This window comes from Cetorhinus maximus, chromosome 2, assembly GCF_964194155.1.
Source record: "Cetorhinus maximus chromosome 2, sCetMax3.hap1.1, whole genome shotgun sequence".
NCBI lineage: Eukaryota > Metazoa > Chordata > Chondrichthyes > Lamniformes > Cetorhinidae > Cetorhinus > Cetorhinus maximus.
Genome location: NC_135880.1, coordinates 102,996,566 through 103,018,385, shown reverse-complemented (window position 1 = coordinate 103,018,385; position 21,820 = coordinate 102,996,566). Strand labels below are relative to the sequence as shown.

At 40.7% G+C, this 21,820-nt stretch overlaps 1 protein-coding gene across 4 annotated transcripts in view; it reads left to right on the top strand.

Annotated features, from left to right (window-relative positions):
- LOC144696357 (transducin-like enhancer protein 1) overlaps window positions 1-20,938 on the top strand; it is a 133,588-nt gene extending 112,650 nt beyond the window's left edge. For 3 of the 4 annotated variants that reach the window (XM_078567579.1, XM_078567586.1, XM_078567576.1), the window contains exons 16-20: window positions 6,198-6,445; window positions 7,998-8,145; window positions 10,853-11,003; window positions 18,156-18,232; window positions 20,331-20,938. In XM_078567579.1, coding sequence (XP_078423705.1) covers window positions 6,198-6,445; window positions 7,998-8,145; window positions 10,853-11,003; window positions 18,156-18,232; window positions 20,331-20,438 — 732 coding nt within the window. In that variant the 3' untranslated portion in view covers window positions 20,439-20,938. The other variant, XM_078567591.1, reaches the window with a different exon arrangement.
- Window positions 20,939-21,820: the final 882 nt, after the last annotated feature.

Below are 21,820 nucleotides of genomic sequence, written 5' to 3'. Positions count from 1 at the left end.
AATGGGTGGTTAGGTCTACAAAGCCATTGAAGAGGTAGGCCTTGGTGAGAATTTTTTAAGCTGTGTTTCCACATAGTATTACAGTTTCAACTTTTTCTCAAGCTCAGAGCCACATCAGAGGCTGGTTAAGGATAGAATAAGCTGGGATTTTCCGGCCCCATTGTAGGCGGCACCCACCTCGGGCGAGGTGGCGCCCCAGCCAGAAATCCATTGACTTGTGGCGGGACCGGAAGATCCCGGCAGCAGCCGGGTGTGGAAAATCCCGCCCTAGGAGTGGGATCCTCACTTTAATTCTGAGTTTGCAGCAGATGCAAACACTGAAAACTTTGACCTGAATGATGCTTCCACATTGCAAGACACAAATATAAGTGGAAAAATCAAGATTTCATTTTATACACTAGGCTTTTTGCTTCTAGTTTAATTTTTAAAACTTCCACATTGCTCACTGAAAAACTGGACTATCTAGAAAGTCCAGTTCAAAAACTGGATTTGGGGAAACCTAGAGACATCTGAAAGGTCAGCAGTTACGCTGATGACTGCAGATGGACTTGTATGGTAATATTTGGTGGTAAAATATTTTATATTCAGGTTATTTTGTTATTTAACGAAAGATATTCAATCCTTTTTGCATTTGTATCCTTGAGGTGCTGTCATGTTGGAAGTGTTATGATCCCAACTAAGGTTACCCCTGGACATGCCTAATCCCAGGGTGGAACCCAGCTTGATAGATCCTAACTTTTGTTTGTTTAGATACGTGGAGAGTAGCTGCTGAGCAGAGTCACAGGAGTCAGCTGATGAACTTATAACAAAAGCATAAAACATTTATTAAATAAGAAAAGATGAACTATATTATAATAGTCCTTCACCCACAACTATACCTTTACAGGTATATACAGATTTGTAAGGATTACACAAGTTACAAAAGCTATCTTATACTCTTTTAATGTCCACAGTAAGTACACAGTCCATGTAAACCTATGGCACCCTGTGGTCAGAAACATCACATTCTGAAACCAAGTGACCGATGCCACCTCAACCAATGCTATGGATCTCTCCTCAACTCCCCCTCCAGACGCTTGTTACACTGTGAGCCAACCGTTCTCACTGCACTCTATCTTTCACACGAGGGTTTCCAATCTCCACTCTCCAAGGACTCACCTTGGAATCTTCTCCCAAACCAACATTTTCTCTCAGATGCCTTCCACAAGGGGTCACCTCCAGGATTTCGAGCTCTCCTTCTGATGTTTCTCTTCCCTGGGTTGCCACATGCATTCAAGCTGTCTTCCACGCACTCTGTCTCACAACTCAGCCATCAACAGTACCACTGCTTCACATGCCCAAAGCAGAGAGTTACAGACCTTCACTTGTCTCTTTGGACCTTCTTGCCTCTTGCAAGCTGTTCTCATTTAAATCTGCTTTATACAGCTTTTGTCTCTTTAAATCTGAAGTTTGGAACCTTTCTTCCTGCCCCTCACTCATAACTTCACTTAACCGGACCTTTTCCAGGTTCTTGTCCTTCCTTTTCTTTAGCTTGGGACTGGATTTCTGTCCCCTTTGCTCCAGCCTCTCCTGGTAGCAACTTTCAAATCCAACTGAACTCAAAGAGCTTCCAAGTCCAAACTGCTGTTTCTGTTCTTCTGTGTGTGTATCTGTGGGAGGGACCTGCCTCTCCGGACACCTGTTGCTAGGCAATAGCACTTTTTTTTCCCTACTCTTGTGTGTTTAACCTAGCTGCAGCAGTCGTAAAAAAAACTCATTAGGAATGCAAGCACCTTTTAAAAGTGAAACTAAAACTCAATTTGACCTTTTCTTAACACACTGATACAGATATATAAATCAAACTTAAACTTTAATGCAAAACTCATTTCTAAACCTACAAATACCAATACAACTTACTAAACTGTCTCTATTTCCTAACAGAAACTATGGGATAAAAATTTTATTATATAATGTTGGGTTTGTACAAATTTCAGGCACCCTCTGTGACATTTTAAATGAATCAGGGGGAAGAAATTAGGAACAGGAGTAAACCATTCAGCCCATCGAGCCTGCACTGCCTCAACACCACTTTCCTGTGCTGTCTCCATATCCCTTCATGTCATTAGTTTCCAGAAATCTATTGAGTTCTGTTTTGAATATGCTTAATAATTGAGCTTCCAAAACCCTCTGGGGTAGAGAATTCCAAAGATTTACCACCTTCCAAGTGAAGAAATTCTTCCTTCTGGGATGAAGCTCATCTGGTCCAGGCGATTTATTAACCTTTAATCCAGTTAACTTTTCAAGTACTACCTCTTTAGTAATGCTAATTTATTTTAGTTCCTCAGTTTCACAGGTTCCTTGGTTGCCTAGTATTTCTGAGAGAATTTCTGTATCTTCTTCCGTGAAGACAGGCGCAAAATAAATGTTTGGTTTCCCTGCCATTTCCCTGTTCCCCACCATATATTCTCCTGTCCCCACCTGTAATGAGCCCGCATTTGTCCTACCTAATCTTTTCCTTTTCACGTACCTAAAGAAGTTTTACAGTCTGTCTTTATGTTCCTCGCTAGTTTGCATTCATATTCTCTTTTCCCTTTCTTACTCAGTTTCTTGGTCCTCCTTTGCTGGGTTCTAAATTGCTCCCAATCTTCAGCCTTACCACTTTTTCTGGCATCCTTATATGCCACATCCTTTAATCTAATGCAACTTTAACTTCTTTCGTTAACCACAGTTGATTTACCTTTCCCTTTGGGTGTCCGTGCTTTAGAGGAACGTATATCTGTTGTAGACCGTGTAGTATTTATTTTTTTCTTTCATTGCCTGTCTACTGTCAAATCTTTTAGTGTATTTTCCCAATCCGCCATAGCTAACATGCCCCTCATGCCTTCATCATTTCCTTTCTTCAGATCTAAGGCCTTAATTTCAGAATGATCCATATTGCATTCAATCTTAATGTAAAATTCCATCATATTATGGTCACTATTTCCCAAAGGTGCCTTTACAGCAAGGTTATTAATTAACCCTTTTTCATTGCACACTAAATCCAAAATAGCCCGATCCCTAGTTGGCTCCTCAACGTCCTGCTCCAGAAACCAATTTCGTTCACACTCCAGGAATTCCTCCTCGAGAGCATTAGTGCTAATTTGGTTAACCCAGTCTATGTGTAAATTGAATTCACCCATTATTACTGTATTACCCACAGTACATGCATCTCTAATTTCCTGATTTATACCTTGCCCAACATTAACACTACAACTTGGTGGCCCATAACAACTCCCAGCGATGTTTGCTGCCCCTTGCTGTTTCTTAGCTCCGCCTAAACTGATTCTACATTTTGCTCCTTCTATCTGAGATCGTCTCTTATTAATGTACTGATCTCATCACTTATTAAGCGTCACCCCACCTCCTTTTCCTTTTGCCTATCCCTCCTAAATGCAAAATATCATTGGAGTTCAGTTCCCAACACCTGATCACCCTGTGGCCTACTTCCGTAATTAAATCATACCCATTTACCTCAATTTGTGCATTCAAATCATCAACCTTTTTGCGAATGTTATGTGCATTCAGATAGAGTGCCTTTAATTCTGCTTTTTGAACATTATTCTCTATTCTGATCCTATTTGATGCTTGCCTATGCTTTCTCCGTCTCCTATTGTTTATTTCTACTTTTTTACTTCCTTTTAGCAGTTTTTCTTCTCTTGAACCTGAGCTCCTTCTCAGGTTCCCATCTGCCTGCCAATCTAGTTTAATCCTTCCCTAACTGCACGAGCAAATCTCCCTGCGAGGATGTTAGTTCCGGTCCTAAGATGCAGCCCGTCTATCTCGTACAGGTCCCACCTGCCCCATAATTGGTCCCAATGTCTCATAAATCTGATGCCCTCCCTCCTACACCAGTTCTCCAGTCAGGTGTTCAATTGCACAATTCTCCTATTTGTATGCTCACTAGCACATGGGACTGGAAGTAATCCTGAGATTACTGCTTTAGACGTTCTGCTTTTCAACCTCCTTCCTAGCTCTCTGAAATCTGCTTTCAGGACCTCATCCCCCCCTTCCTACCTAAGTCATTGGTACTGACGTGGGCCATGATCTTTGGCTGTTCACTCTGCCCCAGAAGAATGTCCTGCAGCTGCTCCGTGATATCCTTGACCCTGGCACCAGGGAGGCAACCTACCATCCTGGACTCACTTCTATGGCCACAGAAACGCCTGTCTGTTCCTCTAACTAACGAATCCCCTATCAATAATGCTCGTCCGTTCTTATTCCTCCCCTCCTGTACACCTGAGCCGCCCGTGGTGCCACGAACCTGGCTCTCACTGCACTCCTCCAAGAAGCCAAAGCTCTCATCAGTATCTAAAACGGAAATCCGATTAGCGAGTGGGACCTCAGGGGAGCCCTGCACTACCTGCCTGCTTCTCTTGGACTGCCTAGCAGTCACTCATTCCTTTTCTGCCTCCAGGCTCCTAAGCTGCGGTGTGCCACCTCTCTGAATACGCTATCCACATAGCTCTCAGCCTTGCAGAGGTGCCACAATGACTCCAGCCACTGCTCGAGCTCTGAAAACCAGAGCTCAAGTTTCTGCAGCTGGTGACACTTCCTGCACATGTCGTCTCGGTCAGTGGCAGCATCCACGTTTTTCTACATACTACAGGATATGCATTTCATACGACCGAGCAGTCCAGCCATGTCTTAAGTTTAGCTCATTTACTTTAACTTTATTTTACTTTGATTTACTTATATTAATTTTATTTGGCCTTAACTGAATAAACTTTACAACTATTGATAAATCTTGCTAGCACTGATATATCCAACTAATACTTAACATACTTTACGAGTTGCAATAAACCTTACTTAAAGCACCTATTTCCCATATGCACTGAATTCCCACATGATGCTAATTCGCTACTCACTTGGTCTCTGTCTCACTCAGGTGTCGTCTCCTGACTGTGCACCCCTTACTGATCGTGTGATTTGAAAAACACGAGTCTTGTATAGACCCTGTGTGTCACTAGCTAGTTTAGCTTCCTGCTACAGTAATTAACTCCAATTCAACCAACTACTTTCAGCTAATTGACAGATAACTGTCACTAGCAAGCAGTTCCTTGTTTAACAAGATAGTCTAACTTACTTGAAGGTTGTTAGTTTTATGTCAGAGCCTGATTCTTAATTTATATTTAAACCTGAAAAAGAATTACCAGGACTTAGCACTTGAACCTAATTCGCTACTCGGTCAGTGTCCGTCTCACTCAGGTGTTGTATCCTGACTGTGCATCACTTACTGACTGTACGATTTGAAGAGCCTGACTCTTCCCTCTGATGAGTCACTAGCTAGTTTAGCTTCCTGCTACGGTAATTAACATAATTGTTTCGAAGCTTTAATATAAATAGTAAAAGTGTTTTTTTTCTATGCTTATTGAACAACTTACAGTCAACAGATTTGAACCTTTGTAATTAGCTTTAGAATTTTAGGGGAAAAAGATCAACTAACCAACATGAGTTGCTAATTAATTGATTTCAAGATCTGCTTTTTTGAAAAAGAGTTGCTCAGTAATGTGGCACTAATGGTAATGGTATAAGGATGAAACAAACATGTATTAGCACTTCCAGACATCTGTTTTTTTCAGCCAGATTTCAGCTTTGGTCATTGAAACTGTTTGTACAGATGAGGAAGTTATTATAATTACGTGTGACTGGCCACAAGGTATCACAAAAAATTCTAAAGGAACCACCACAGTTTCCTTGACGAAATCAAGTAATTTTTACAACTTAATAACTTTTTAAATTTGTAAATGGAGAGCTGAACTGGTATTAAGACATTTTTACAGATGCATTGGAATTCAAGATAAACTTATGGGTGAATTGTTGCATAATAGAAGACATGGTTTAAGGAGCATTAGAAAATCTTATTCAACTCTGGCTGATCAGATGAAGTCTTTGTCTCTTCACAGGGTGGAGACAGTACAAATCTACATTAGCTGTAACTCAGCACTAAATTATCAGTCTCACTTAAAGCACAAATATGAATAGTATGCAAATCACACTGGGGCCTGGAGCGTGCCTGCTTTTGGAAGTTTATGCCTATCTAAATATTCAGCCTTGTGACTGATTACTGGCAGTTTTTCTAGATTGCTGGGTTTTTGGTACATTTTGCTAAACAAAAAGTTTGAATATACTTTACTGAATAAGAAGAAATGTAAAGAATCTCACTTTATTTTTTTCCACAGAACAGAGATAATTACATCCGATCATGCAAGTTATTGCCTGATGGATGTACCCTGATTGTTGGTGGGGAAGCCAGCACGTTATCTATTTGGGACCTGGCAGCTCCAACTCCACGTATAAAGGCAGAATTGACATCCTCTGCTCCTGCCTGCTATGCTTTGGCTATCAGCCCTGACTCCAAGGTCTGTTTCTCCTGCTGTAGTGATGGTAATATCGCTGTCTGGGATCTGCACAATCAGACTTTAGTCAGGTAAGTGTTTAATTGTGGATACTGGATTCCTGTTGTTCATAATGATGGTTACATTGGATGTTGTTGAAAATATGATGACAGATATGTGCTAAGTAATATTTCAGAAAATAAACTTGGCCCTCATTCATATATTATTGTAATCAAGTCATTTTTTAAAAATTAATTTAAATGGTGGACAACGGGGGGAATATGTTTTGCCTGTATTATGGCAGTTTAATATTGGCCAGAAGTTTTCCGTCGGCGAGTTGGGAGCGGGGCCCGCTCGCCGATGCGAAAATGACGCGGGATGACATCGGGGGGAACCCCCGCGTCATCCCGCCCCATTTAAATATTCAGGAAGGCGGGTGGACAGCAAAATCAGCTGTCCGCCCACCGACCTGTCAATGGCCAATTGAGGCCATTGACAGGATAATTAAGACAATAAAAGGCCCTGCCCGTCCAACCTTAAGATTGGCGGGCAGGCCAGGAGCCCCAGTGGGCTTCTGAAAAATCATGAAACCTCATTCTCTGGAGGGATGAGGTTTCATGTCTGTTTTTAAAAAGTTTATTAAAGTTTAAGTCATATTTATTAACATGTCCCATCTCATGCAACATGTTAATAATTTTTTTACTATTCTATTTTTAAACTTTAAAGCACTGTCAGTGATCTCCCTGAGACAGCACTTAGTCTCAGGGAGATGTGCGCTCTTTCGCGCACATGTTTGAAAGAGCGCACTCTGACAGTTGGGTATCCCTCCCCCCCGCACAGGAAGCGCATAGCGCTTCCCGTTGGGCAACCCGCTGGGTGGGCCTTAATTGGCCCGCCTACTTAAAATGGTGGCGGGGCCCGCTTTGGCGGCGACGATCAGCTGCCCGCCCACCACCGAGCCGATGGGGCTCACCCGCCCATCAAGGGAAAAATTCTGCCCATTGTAAATTAAATGAATATCAGACATGCAACACTTCTACCTTCAAAGGTATGTCTTTTTGTAGCTCTCGAACTGCTATTACATACCTAAACTACACTAAAATCACCAAGCTGTATCCCTGTCCTTTTAACTATCAGAATTAAAGATACTTGGTCTTTCTTTGGAGAAGTAACAATGAAGACGAGTACACAAAGGACACCTGTCTTATTTGGTCATTACTCCCTAGGGGCTAATTTTCAAATCTAAAAGTACCATTAGATGCTAACCATCCTCAGAATTTAATTATGAAGAGCTAGCCCTTGTGTGTAATTCTGAGATACTTTGTGTAGGCAAAATAAAAGTTTAACAATAAATGAGTGTGGCACTAACATTGATTAAGGAGGAAACAATGTATTTGTTACAGCTGCATTTTGACCAACGTAATTTTACAGGGAAGAGCTATTTGCTTTGAGCTTGTTGCACCTGGGTAATATTTGCACATCATAGATCATGAACTAATGTTATGCCCTGCCACGGTTGTTTAACCAAATGCAATACCAGACAGTGAAGAAACATGTTGATCTGGAGTCCAAAACTAACAACATAATTGTGTTTATCTAAGGCTTGTGGAGGAAATTTTTATTCTATTTTGTTTGTTTAATCAGGCAATTCCAGGGTCACACAGATGGAGCCAGCTGTATTGACATTTCAAATGACGGTACCAAGCTTTGGACCGGAGGTTTAGACAACACGGTAAGATCCTGGGACCTCAGAGAAGGAAGGCAACTACAGCAGCATGACTTCACGTCTCAGGTATTTGGAGATCTAATGTTAACACTAATTTCTTTGTGTGTCTTGAACTAAATCGCAACTATAATTGAAAAATAATCACATGTAAGAAAGTAACTGCAGTCTCTCACCAAATACCATCAGCAGCAATAGTCATCAGCATGTGCCTGCAGATGATTACACTCTTACTTCACTGACTTCATAAATCATGGCCAAAGTGTGCTAATGTTTTCAATCTTGAAACTAATTTTTTAAAGGGCATAAACTATTGATTGATTGCAGTTTTCTAAGAAATACGCTTGTAACTGTTAATGCACACAGCTGATGTTCTTGATCACTTCTATAACCATTTGGCTAATAGCTTACCCCTGCAGCCCAGAACTGCGATCAGCATTTTTGTGTGTTTATATATGAAATATGTAGATATAAAAATTATTATAAATGCATTGGCTGGACCTTCTCTTGGTTTTTTATGATTTTTAAACTTAGCAGTGCAACTTGGGGTTCACTTGTGATATAAATAAAACCCTGTAAATTTGTGACTGTACCAGATTATTTTTCAATTTGATTCAATTCAAATTTTATTGCCTATTCGGAAATTCTTGTGGGTATGCTGCTCATTCATTAAAAACCACACTCAAATGAATAACTAAGAATGAAAAAAAAACTACATCACAAACAATGAGCAATGTAAAATCCCATGCCACTGCGGTGCAGCACCATCTTACCTCGAAACACACAGACAATACGCAGACAAATTTCTCTTCTTGGTGAAAGAGCTGGGAGAGAGGCATAGGCAGGTGAAAGTTTACGGGGAGACTGTCCCGGACATGTGAGGAGTGATGGACCCACCCAATCATTCAGTTCCTGGTAACGTAGCAGTGAAGTCACCACCTACTTGAGTTTCCTCCCTCCAGCGATCTTCAGCTTGTTCAGTGGACTGGCCTTTTCCACCATAGGAGAGGATACAGGTGAGCTATCACTCATGCTGGCACTAAAGGCATGTTGCAGAAGGTTTCTCCAGTGTGTTGCCCTCGGTCTGGCTTTTCCATGATGGTCATGGACCTCGTCTGGCTGGCCTGGTTAACACTGTCCCGTCTGCCCTGGAGTTGGATGCCGCCGGTGTTGTACAAGACTGAGCCCAGGGACTCTTGAGAATGAGGAGTGCTGGATCTTGGAGGAGAACCTCTGTGAGGTGTCCAATGATGTCCCTCAAGGTGATTGTAGGAGGAGGAGGAGGCTTCTTCACGTCCTCCAGGCGGTAGGGTAATCAGGCGGAGGTGCGGGGGACCTGAACGCGGTCTGGTCCCTGGGCCATCTCAACAGCTTCCACCACTGCTCCGTGACTTGAGGGAGTGCTGCAGTGCCAGAGGATCAGCACCGACAGAGCACTGCATCGCCACAAGGGGCTGCAACATTGAAGCAATCTAGATGCTAATATGATGAAAGTGGGTTTCTTTGAACAATCCGTCAGCAGATTAGTCTGAAGCTGAAGGAATAGATTCTTAACCTAACCTCATAGATTGTCCCTATAGCGGTGGAGGTTCAAAATAGTATTTCAAACTGACATGCTGTAATCTCACGTCTATCCTGAAATGAGGGAATGTGGAAAGAAGGAAGTAATTAGAATAACAGCTTGTTCCAAACCAGTTCAACTGTGAATGACCTATTTGCAGCAGGTGGTTTGATTTATTTCTCGCCTCTTGCACTCATCAATACCAAATTCCCAATCTCTGGTGCAAGAAAATACCAAAATAGAGGTTTAGTGCAAGCCCAAAGGAGAGGGGGAAATTAATTTGGAAAGTTCTCCCCAGGCTGCTGTTCTTGAGTTTAGAGTATTGATACAAATCTGGAAGTGGATCTGCTGCCTCTCTATCCCCACCCCCTCAATTTCTTCTTCAGTTACAGGTTGTGGGTAGCTGTGTTGGATGGGGGATGAGACCAATTTTAAATGAAGAAACAAAATGGGTTATATCTGTACATAAATGTTGCAGCTGTTCAGAACTGCAAAAGCTCAAAGAGCTTTCCATGGGATGAATGAGAGCAAAGAACTGGACAAACAATAGATGAACATGATGAGGTTACTTTGGTTCATGGTAGATGCGACATGTGAAGTGGTTCAAAATCACGCAGGAAGGTCCCTTGCTCTGCACTGATGGATCTGAGACATTAGTAGAGATGTTACCTTTTGGAAGTGTTACATGTAATCTCAATTTCTCCTGGCTAGTGAGGAGGAAGAAATCAACCAGAATTCCTACTCCTAATTATTGTCTAGTGACTTTTGCATGTATGAGGATATTGGTTGAACACAAGGTGCACTCAGCTGTGGTTCATTATGAACTTGTTCCCCCTACTTTGCTCTGGTTTACAAGAACAATGATGACCTATGTAAGATGCTGGATTAATTTGGATTTTTCAATTTTTTGGTCCCTTTTTCAAAACCAGCAACAAAAATACTTCTGTAACTGCTAAATTGCAATATCTATTTCAAATATCATTGTGATAATTCATTGATGGCCTTGTTTCTAAACCACTGGTTACACAAAGATTACAAGTTGCTTCTGAGTTTATAAAACTGAACTAAAACTGTTGACTAGATTACTGAAAAGGTGCAAATAAAGCTTTGATATTGTAACCATTATTGTCTATCTATCACTGTTCAGTACTTCTGTAGTATCTAGGATTTTAAAACCTAACTTCTAATTAAACATTCATTTTTATTTTTTTTAAGATCTTCTCTCTTGGTTATTGTCCTACTGGAGAATGGCTGGCTGTGGGGATGGAAAGCAGCAATGTAGAAGTGCTACACGTTACCAAACCAGACAAATACCAACTGCACCTCCATGAAAGCTGTGTTCTGTCCCTTAAATTTGCTTATTGTGGTAAGGATCATCAGCTGTGGTTAAATTACCCTATTCCTAAAGTCATTGACTCTATGTTGAGATTCAGTTCTTGGGGCATCATTTATCCTCTGGTACTTTGCCCAAACAATCATTTTTCACATAAACCTTTACAGTTAGCAGATTATTCAACTACAGATTCACCTGTCCTTCCTTTGGTCTGTACCCGTAGCTAGATGTTGATTAGGAGTAAGAATCCAGGTTGTTTATGGTTTTCCACTTCTCTCCTTTGAGCCCAGCAGATTTTGAGGCCAATTGTAGTCAGATTCTTAACCACAGTTGCTATTTGAAATGTTATATAGTTGACTATATAGTTATACAGTTGACTTTCACTGCTGAAGTAAAGAATTTCAGATCCGTGCAAGGCCTTAATAATGCAAAATCCTGTTCCCAGCATTACCAATTCCTCAATACCTGCTTCATGCACAAAGCAGCCTAAGTGTGCTCTCTCTTCTACATTCAAATAAATGATTCACATTCCAAAAAATATAGTTTTTCCAAACACAATCTACTTTTCACCTTTAATAAAGAAATGTCAGTGCCGTGCATATTTTATAAATTAAATATTTGGAGAAAAATTTCTCTCAAAAACTAAAATTCAGAGTAATGTGGTATTGACTCACTTTGATGTAAAAAATGTTTCAGACTTGAACAATAATCTGTGGTGCATTGGCTGGCCCCAGTCAGGTTATTGTCTCCTATCTATTCTTAGTTTACGATCAGGTATTATGTATCCTAATAATTGCTGCAAATTGAATCTTAAAGATTTCAAGTCTAAGTTGTCAATAAAAAACATTAAATCACAGGGGAAAATTGACACAGTCAAATCTGAATCTCAACATTGTTCAATGCAGAAGAGCACTTTATCCAGTGGATAAATGTACGGCCTATCATCAATCAGGTATTAAAAACATACTTAACTTAATCGTACAGCATTTAATTATAACATGTGACGTTGACAACACCTTTTGAACTTAGCTGTTAAAGGTTCCCAACTCCTGAACAGGGAACCCCCTTGGTTCAGGACACCTCTGAGCTGCTGTTTGCCACATCACCTTCAAAAACCGGCTCGACCTCATCAAAATTGTGGGAGTCCAAAATGCCCACCTCCGCAATGGAATCAATTACGTTGAAACTGCTGGATACGAGTTGCAACCCGCACCCTTATCCAATGCCACTAAATGTTGTCGGTGATGGGAATGGGGCTGGGAATCCCAGAATCGGATCCTGCCCGCCATTTTTAAAGCTTGTCCAATGTGGGTTGCTCCCTCCTTTTTAAAAGTATTCCGCTTTTCAGTTCTTACAACCAAACTGAATAATCTCACACTTTGCCATGTTATATGCCTTGTTACCCACTCACTTAACCTGCCTACCTGTCTACATCTCTTTGGAGTCTCATTGTGTCCTCCTTACAATTGATTTAATTCAAGGATAGATACATGTTGACACTATATGATCACACTATGATTTTCTAAGTGTATTACTAAGACTTCTTTTCTTGTAGATTCCAGCAATTGGCCTACAATTAATGTCAGGCTGATTGGCCTCTAGTTCCCTGTTTTCCCTTTCTCTCTTTTCTTGAATAGTGGTGTTAAATTTGCTGGCTTCTAATCTGCTGGGACCATTGCAGAATTTAGGGAAACTTGGAAAATAAGAGCCAGTACCTCAACTATCTCTGCAGCTACCTCCCTTAAAGCTCTAGGATATAGCCCAACAGGCCCTGGGGAATTGTCAGCTTTTAGGCATTTAAGTTTCACTATTTTTTTCTGTACTGATATTGATGCCCTTAAGTTCCTCACTCTTATTAGTGTTGTATTTCTGGTTTGTCATTTGTGCCTCCTACTGTGAAAGACAGAGACAAAATATTTAGTCGTTTAGTAGTTAGGAACTTGAGTATTGCTGAAAAAAGAGACGTCGAAGCTTTTCATCTTGCACTCATCAGGACAGTTTGCAAGAATAACAATATAAGGGAAAAACAACAATTTATACTGTATGTGAAGAGAGTGCTGGTTGGTTGGCAAGTGGACTCTGGTAGAGGCATTGCCATGGAGAATACACCAGTGATGGTCACTGACAGTTAACTGCCAAGCATTGTTTGAAATTTAAACCAGGCAGCTTGACTCTGATTGGTCAAGACATTGCCCTGAGGAATGAGTCAGCAAATGGCTGTCACTTATTTTGTTTGGCTGAAACAGGCACAATGTGTATACATGTTTTTTCTATCTGCACAGAACAGGACCCTCTGTATTAATATATGTAGCTTCCAGTACATGTAAATGCACCACACTGCGAGCCAGACTGACAATCTTAAATTGGTTGTCAGCGTAATTCTTAGAACACTGAGGATTATTTAGCAAATGTTGTTCAATCACAGAATCACATCTGGTGTTGGACACTGTGTTTTGAGTTTTGCAAGCACGGACTGGTTGGGTACAGCCTGTACCTTGCCCTCTGTGAACAGTGGCTGGGACAAACAAAAATATTTGTTTGGTGTCTCTGCCATTTCCTCATTCCCCAAGATAATTTCTCCTGTCTCTCTGTCTAGGGGACCAATATTTACTTCAGTTACTTTCCTTTTTATAAAAGCCATGGTAATTTCAACCTCCATCTCATTTCATTATGCTCTCATTCCTCTTGAGTTCACTGCACTATTGCTCCTCTTTCATCTCTCCCTCCATGAAAACTCTCCAATCCATATTCACATTCACCCACTTGATCTTACCATCTCATGTGGCCTTGCTACCCCCATTGTTTCAATCACAGATAAGGCCATCTCCATTCACTTCCGAGTATTGCTGTCCATCCAAATCCTTCTTCCCACCCAAACCCTGCTTCCTATCCAAACCCTGCTTCCTTTTGTGTCTGCCCCAATAAAAAAACTCTGATTTCAATTCACTTACAACTGTGCTTTCAAAATTTGAACTCTCTTCCAGCCTTTGGCTCCTTCATTCACCATGACATTTATGCAGCTACTGATTTGCTCAACTATATCCTCACCTCCACCTTTGATGCTATAGTCCCCATTAAAGCTAATACTCTCTCTCACCCTGGTCATTCCCCCTAGTATGGTACTCATCTCCACTCTCAGAAATTGAAAGGACACAGACTTGAAGAGATATAACAGACTTAGCCTTCACCACCAGATATCTCTGGATCGTTTAATGCACTATTGAGTCCTGCTGTCATCTGCTAGAACTACTACTATTCCAGGATCATCCTGAAATGAAAAGATAACCCCCAACTTCTTTTCTCTACTGCAACTGTTTTCCTAAACCTCTCTCCCCATCTCCTCCACCTTCACCTCCAATGAGTGCAAAGTGCTAATGGACTTTTTATCATTAAGCTTGAGACCATCTGATCAGCTGTTTCTGCTGTATTCCTTCCTTCCCTGTAGCATAGAGTCATATGGCTATCCCCTGCCTTAGCTCTGAACTCATACCATTCTCTCTGAGCTCCTCCATTCTCCTGCTCCCTTGACCATATTCCCACCAAACTGGTGACCACCCAACTTCCCTTCCTGGCTCCTATGTAAGCTAATATTGTCAATGTTTTCCTCTGTTTGCACATTGTCACCCCCTCTTTCAAATCTGTTGTCATCACCACAACCTTACAAACTTCAGCTTCCCTCTCCTCTCCCAATCTGTTGAACATGTTGTTGGCTCCCAGCCTCCCAAATTCATACCCACTTTTCCCAGAACTCCATGTTTGAATTCCACCCATCAGACTTCCACTTCTTCCACAGTACTGAAACAGCTCTTATCAAGGTCACAAATGATATCCTATGTGACTGTGACAGAGGTAAACTATTCTCAGCCTTTGACTGTGCCATAATCCTTCAGCACCTCTCCACTGTCGTGCAACTGAATGAGTTGTGTCACCTGGTTCCATTCCTATCTATTTAATTGAAGCCAGAGAATCATCTTCAGTGGCTTCACTTCCTGCATTTGTACCATTGCCACTGGTGTCCCCCAAGGATCTATCCTCAGCAACATCATCTAAAAACACTGTGTGAGTTTCTGCATATATGCTGACAATACCCAGCTCGACTTCACCAACACCCTCCTCACCCCCTCTACTGTCTCTAAATTGTCAGGCTTCTTTTTCTGACATCCAATACCGGAAAAGCAGGAAATTCCTCCAATTAAATATTGAGAAAACTGGAGTTATTCAGTCTTCAGTCCACACAACAAATTCAGTTCCCTAGCTATCAACTCCATCTCTCTCCCTGGCAACTGTCTGAGGCTGAACCAGGAAGTTTGCAACCTTAATGTTATATTTGACCCCAAGATGAGCTTCTAACAATATATTTGTGCAATCACCAAGACCACCTATTTCTACTAACTCACCTCCTGACTCCCCAAAGCCTGTCCACCATCTACAAGACACACGTCAGGAGTGTGATGGAACATCCTCCACTTGCCTGGATGAGTGCAGCTCCAAAAACACTCAAGAAGCTTGACACCATCTACGACAAAGCAGTCCACTTGATTGGCACCCCATCCACAAACATTCGCTCCCTCCACTACTGATGCATAGTGGCAGCAATGTGTACCATCTACAAGATGCACTGCAGGAACTCACCAAGCCTCCTGAGACAGCACCTTCCAAACCCAGGACCACTGCCATCTAGAAGGACAAGGGCAGCAGATAGATGGGAACACCATCACCTGCAAGTTCTCCAAGTCACCTAGCATCCTGACTTGGAAACATATCGCCATTCCTTCACTGTCACTGGGTCAAAATCCTGGAACTCTCCCTAACAGCACCATGGGTGTACCTATACCACATGAGCTGCAGCAGTTCAAGAAGGCAGCTCACCACCACCTTCTCAAGTGCAATTAGGATGGGCAATAAATGCTAGCTCAGCCAGCAAAACCCTCATCCCATGAATTAATAAATATTTTTTAAAATTTTAAATAAGCTTGTGACCATGCCCTCAGCCAAGGCATGACGTCCCGGAATACCTTCTCAAAACCTCTTTGCTTCTTTACCTCTCTTTCTTCCTTTATGATGCTCCTTAAAGCTTTGATTGCTTTTGGTCATCTGCCCTAATATCACCTTGCATGACTCCATGTCAAATTTTCTTTGATAATACTCTTGTTAAGCACCCTGGGAATTTTATTATATTGAAGGCTCTGTATAAATACAAGTTTTTGTTATGTTATAGTTAATCTCCATACTCCTGAACCAGATGTAAGAATAACCTGGCTGTATGACTTCTTTGTTGTTATTTTGGGGTGACATGCACTTGAAATGTGTAGCTGCGGTGAGAATAGGTTCCGATTCGGCTGTGATTCTCTCCCTTCCCATGTTACATCTCATAGTTTAAAAAGTCAAGTGATGCTCACCCTCTAGTCTCATGCATAAAGAATATGAAATGTAGAATGATGGCCAGTGCTTTAGAACTTTACCCTGCCAGAGGTTAACAGTGAGGTTGAGTACCTTGGGCTACAGGAAGATATAGATGGGATGGTCAAATGGGCAGATAAGTGGCAGATGGAATTTAACCCTGAAAAGTGTGAGGTGATACACTTTGGAAGGAGTAATTTGACAAGGAAGTATTCAATGAACGGCATGGCACTAGGAAGTTCTGAGGAACAAAGGGCCCTTGGCGTGTGTCTCCATAGATCTCTGAAGGAAGAGGGGCATGTTAGTGGGGTAGTGAAAAAGGCATATGGGACACTTAATCGAGGCATAGATTACAAAAGTAGGGAGATCATGTTGGAGTTGTACTGAACCTTGGTGAGGCCATAGCTGGAGTACTGTGTGCAGTTCTGGTCGCCACATTATAGGAAGGATGTGATTGCACTGGAGGGGGTGCAGAGGAGATTCACCAGGATGTTGCCTGGGATGAAACATTTAAGTTATGAAGAGAGGTTGGATAGACTTGGGTTGTTTTCGTTGGAGCAGAGAAGACTGAGGGGCGACCTGATCGAGATGTACAAGATTATGAGGGGCATGGACAGGGTGGATAGGGAGCAGCTGTTCCCCTTAGTTGAAGGGTCAGTCACAATGGGACATAAGTTCAAGGTGAGGGGCAGGAGGTTTAGGGGGGATGTGAGGAAAAACTTTTTTACCCAGAGGGTGGTGACGGTTTGGAATGTACTGCCTGGGAGGGTGGTGGAGGCGGGTTGCCTCACATCCTTTAAAAAGTACCTGGATGAGCACTTGGTACGTCATAACATTCAAGGCTATGGGCCAAGTGCAGATAAATGGGATTAGGTAGGTAGATCAGGTGTTTCTCACGTGTTGGTGCAGACTCGATGGGCCAAAGGGCCTCTTCTGCTCTGTAATTCTGATTCAGAGTAGAAGAGATAATGGAGTGGGAAAAGTGTGGAAATGTGCTTAGAGATTTTTGTGGTAATGGGGTGTGTTGGGGGTGTTATTGAACTTGTTAAACCCGACATTGAAAACCTAGTTACACTTGTGCTGAATTAATGCTGCTTCTAGGTTGAAATTCCATGTAGACTACTGAGAGATTGACCCATTATGAGGTGCACCCAGAGAGGGTCGTGCATGCTTACTGGTTTGGTACGCATAATCAAGCATTAAACATCCAAGCCTGACAGTTTTTCCACTGATATATTTAAATAGTTATTTATGCTTTATACATTTCAAATCAAACAAACTTAACAATATTATTAATATTTAAAATTTGAAGAAAGAAATGTCTAAAATTTAGTGAACATTTTTTGCTGTTTATGCTTTAGCTTTGTGAATCATTACCAGAGTAGTACAAACTAAAATAATTACTAGCGTGGTCAGGTTTCAAAGATACCTGCACTATACTTGCTGTCCAACAGCTGACAGATCTGTGTATTTTCCAAAATTATAGTGGAAGTGTCCTTGTTTGCTCATGATTAGGATGTTATTGATGACAATACTGCATTTCATGAATGGCAACACTGCTCACAAACATGTCATAACTGGGTGTAAATACCATAGCAAGAGATTCTATATGAACCCACTGACTGTGGCTATGTAGGGTCTTTAAGCTCTTTGATCTTATTGACCAAGAGAGGAAGTAAAGAGTTGAATAGAGGATGGAGACCATGGACTATAGGCTGTTGATTAACACTAAAACTGAACCAGACAGTGGATGGTTAACTACATGATTTTGTTATATTTACACAGGTAAATGGTTTGTAAGCACTGGAAAAGATAATCTTCTAAATGCTTGGAGAACGCCTTATGGAGCCAGCATATTCCAGGTAATTTTATGACAAAACTTCTATCAAACCCATGTTTCTGAATTTGCTGAGGAAAATGTTAAGGATAATACTATTTATTGCGAGTAGTGTGGGCAGATGTTAAGTATAATACTTAAGAATATGTACGACTTTGGACTTAGGAATGGGTGGAGGTCATTCGGCCCTCCGAGCTTGCTCCGCCATCGATAAAATCATGGCTAATCTGATAGTGGCCTTCACTCCACTTTCTGTCTGCCCCCATAACCCTAGACTCTCTTGTCTATCAAGAATCTATCTACCTCAACTTGAATAAATTGAGTGAGCCAGCCTCCACTGCTTTCTGGGGAAGAGAATTCCACAGACTAATGACTCTAACAGGAAAACAATTCTCCTTATCTCAGTCTTAAATGGGACACCCCTAATTTTTAAACTGTGTCCCCTCAGTTCTAGACTGCCTCACAGGGGGAAATATCCTCTCAGCATCCACCCTGTCAAGTCTCCTCAGGTTCTCATATGTTTCAATAAGGTCACCTCTCATTATTCTAAATATAATGGATATAGGCCCAACCAGTTCAATCTTTCTTCATGAAGGTAACCCCTTCATCCCAGGAATGAGTCAAGAGAACTTCTCTGAATTGCTTCTAGTGTAGTTATATCCTTTTCCAAATAAGGAGACCAAAACTGTACACAGTACTCCAAATGTGGTCTCACAAAGTCCCTGTACAGCTTTAGTAAAAATTCCCTATTTTTATATTCCATTCCTCTTGCTATAAATGCCAACATTCCATTTGCCTTCCTAACCATTTGCTGTACCTATGTACTAACATTTTGTGATTCATGCATCCAGATTCCAAGTGTGGTTAGTTGTCAATTGTAATTATGATAACTTTGAAAAGTTTATCCTGGTGCCAGTATAAGTGATGACAAGACTGTCGGATTTTCATAAATGTTTAAATGGTTCAATAATGTTCTTTAGGGAGGGAAAAGTGCCGTCTTCACCCGGTTTGGCCTTTTTGTTACTCTAGTTCCACACTAAAATGGTTGACTTGTAACTACCCTCTGAAGTTGCCTAGTAAACAGTTGTATCAAACTGTTACAAAGAATGAACTTTAGTATTTCAGTAAGGCTCCTCACCATCTGAAAAGTAATTCGGGACAGGCCATGAATGATATACATATCCTGAGAATTTATAAAATATTATCAGTGAAGAAGCTTAAAGTCCTTGAGGAAGTCAATACACCAGAGAAAATTTGTCTTAATATTTACATGGTTTAAGTGACTTTTCAACACTTCATTATCGTCTCTGACATTGCTGAATGTATAAGGATGAAAAAGCCTTGGAGAAGCTGCAACGGAGATTTACCAGCATGATACTAAGATAAAAAGTTTCAGATATGTGAAGATACTGGAGAAGCTGGGAGTGTTTTCTTTAGAGCGAAGAAGCTTAAAAGGAGATTTAGTAGAGGTGTTCAAAGGGCATAAATTAAAGCTAACTAGCCAAAGAACCGAGGGGTGATGATTAGAAGTTAATTTACTCAGTGAGTTATTATGATCTGTACTGCACTGTCAGAAAGTGTGGTTGAAGAAGCTTCAGTAGGACTTACATGCTTGAAAGGAGAGATTTGCAGGGTTTGGGAAAAGAGCAGGGGAGTTGGTCTAATTGAATAGATCTTTCAAAGAGCTGACACAGGCATGATGGGCTAAAATGGCTTCTTGTGTTCTGATTTTATGAATATAGGATAGAACTGGTTTTAATGTTTGACCATTTAATAAAACTATTTTAAATTTTTTGAAAATTAGATTTACAGAACAAGTAGAAAATATTGACTCAATTTTTTCACAGTGCTTCCCGCCCTTTAGGACAAGGATGGGTTTGAGTATAGGTTACCTTTTATTGTCATTCACGTTCACTTGTTTGCCCATGGAATGTGGAGGAGGGTGGCAGAGAAAATAAATAGAAGAGAATGAAAGCATGTATGAGGAGAAAATATAGACTTCATATTATGAAATTGTCTTCAACGCTTTAAACCCTATTATGATCTTTAAATGTAAAGCTATAGTTGTAAATTAACTCTGGTTATTTTAGATTTACTGATTTTCTTTTCCCCTCCTTCTACAGTCTAAGGAGTCATCATCAGTATTGAGCTGCGATATCTCAGTGGATGATAAATATATAGTCACTGGCTCTGGAGATAAAAAAGCATCGGTCTATGAAGTTATTTACTAACATTTATAACTGAGAAAGTATATCTGGAACTGTTTTTTATTTTAAAAAACAAAACAGCATCCTCCTGGCCTTCGGAACTTAAAAGGTTTTTCTGAATGCCTATACTTAAGGACTGATCATCAGTGCACCAATGATTGACTGGATTAAAGAAAACACCATTGAACTAGGTGCAATTAGCTGTTTTTGGTAGTCCCAAGAAAATTCCAGGACCCTGCTTTGTAGAACCCTGGATTATTAGAAGAGCATTTGAATCCTCTCTGACCTCACGTTGTATTTTTGTTATTGCCTGAATTGCTGCATTTGTGGAGTTGCCTAACCAGATGTTCATTTGTTCTTTGAAAGACATTCTGTCCTTCCTTTGTAGTGCAATGGTGTCCCAGGTGAAACTGGATCCTGGTTATTGCATCTTGTGAACTGTATTTTGTATCTTGTTGGAGCTCAGACATTTGTACAAATTGTAAATATTCCGTTTAATACAGTAAAGACAGTATTGAAAAAAATGGTTTTGTAACTTTTTTAAAAATATGGAGCACTTATATAATTAGTGCTGCTTTTGCTGCACGCTAAGGAGGGTCCAAGCAAGTAAGAACAGCACCATTATTCAATTATGTATCAGAGCTTCAGGTAAGAGGAATTAAATTACTAATATGTGCAAGCAAAAATGAATACATTTTATAGTTTTAAATTTGCAAAACTTAATATGTAATCTCAGTGTCACTAAATGAGGGATAGCATTTGCTTTATCTTTTAGTTTTAGTTTGTTTTCTTTTGTCCAGCCATTACAGTACTAGTAGAACTTTGCATGTCAGTTGTTTAAAATAATTGCTGGATTTTCACCAGATTTTAGAATTGACTTCCTATCTTCTGCCTGTGAGCTCCCTTTGAAAGTAGACGTGCTGAGAACCATCTGCGCTTGATGGCTTGCCCATAAACTCCATTTCCTTCAACACTGATTAGTCACCATTTTATAACTTTTATAATGCTTTCTTGGATTTTTATCAAAATCGCTGAGTAGCATCTTGACCTCCTCTTCAGAGCTCCTTTTGAAAATGGGTATGCTGGAAACCATCTGTATTTGAAGCTGTGCCCTTGTTTCCTAGAAGCCTTCAAAACTGACTTCGCCTTTTTGAAATTTAACATACTTTTTTAGGAGTTAACCAAACTCAAAGGATTTCCTTCCATAAGGTTCTCAATTGTGTTGAAACATTGGCAGACTGAGAACTATGCAATAAGTTTGGGTGTTTAGCAGTGACAGAAGAGACAATTTTTTGAAAATAAAAGATCAATGGCAAATTATGCCTGACTAGCTTTGTGCAAAGTACAATGCTGTCCTCCAGCAATGTTGTCCTCTTAGCTTTTTAATACAGTTTTGCTTAAGTATT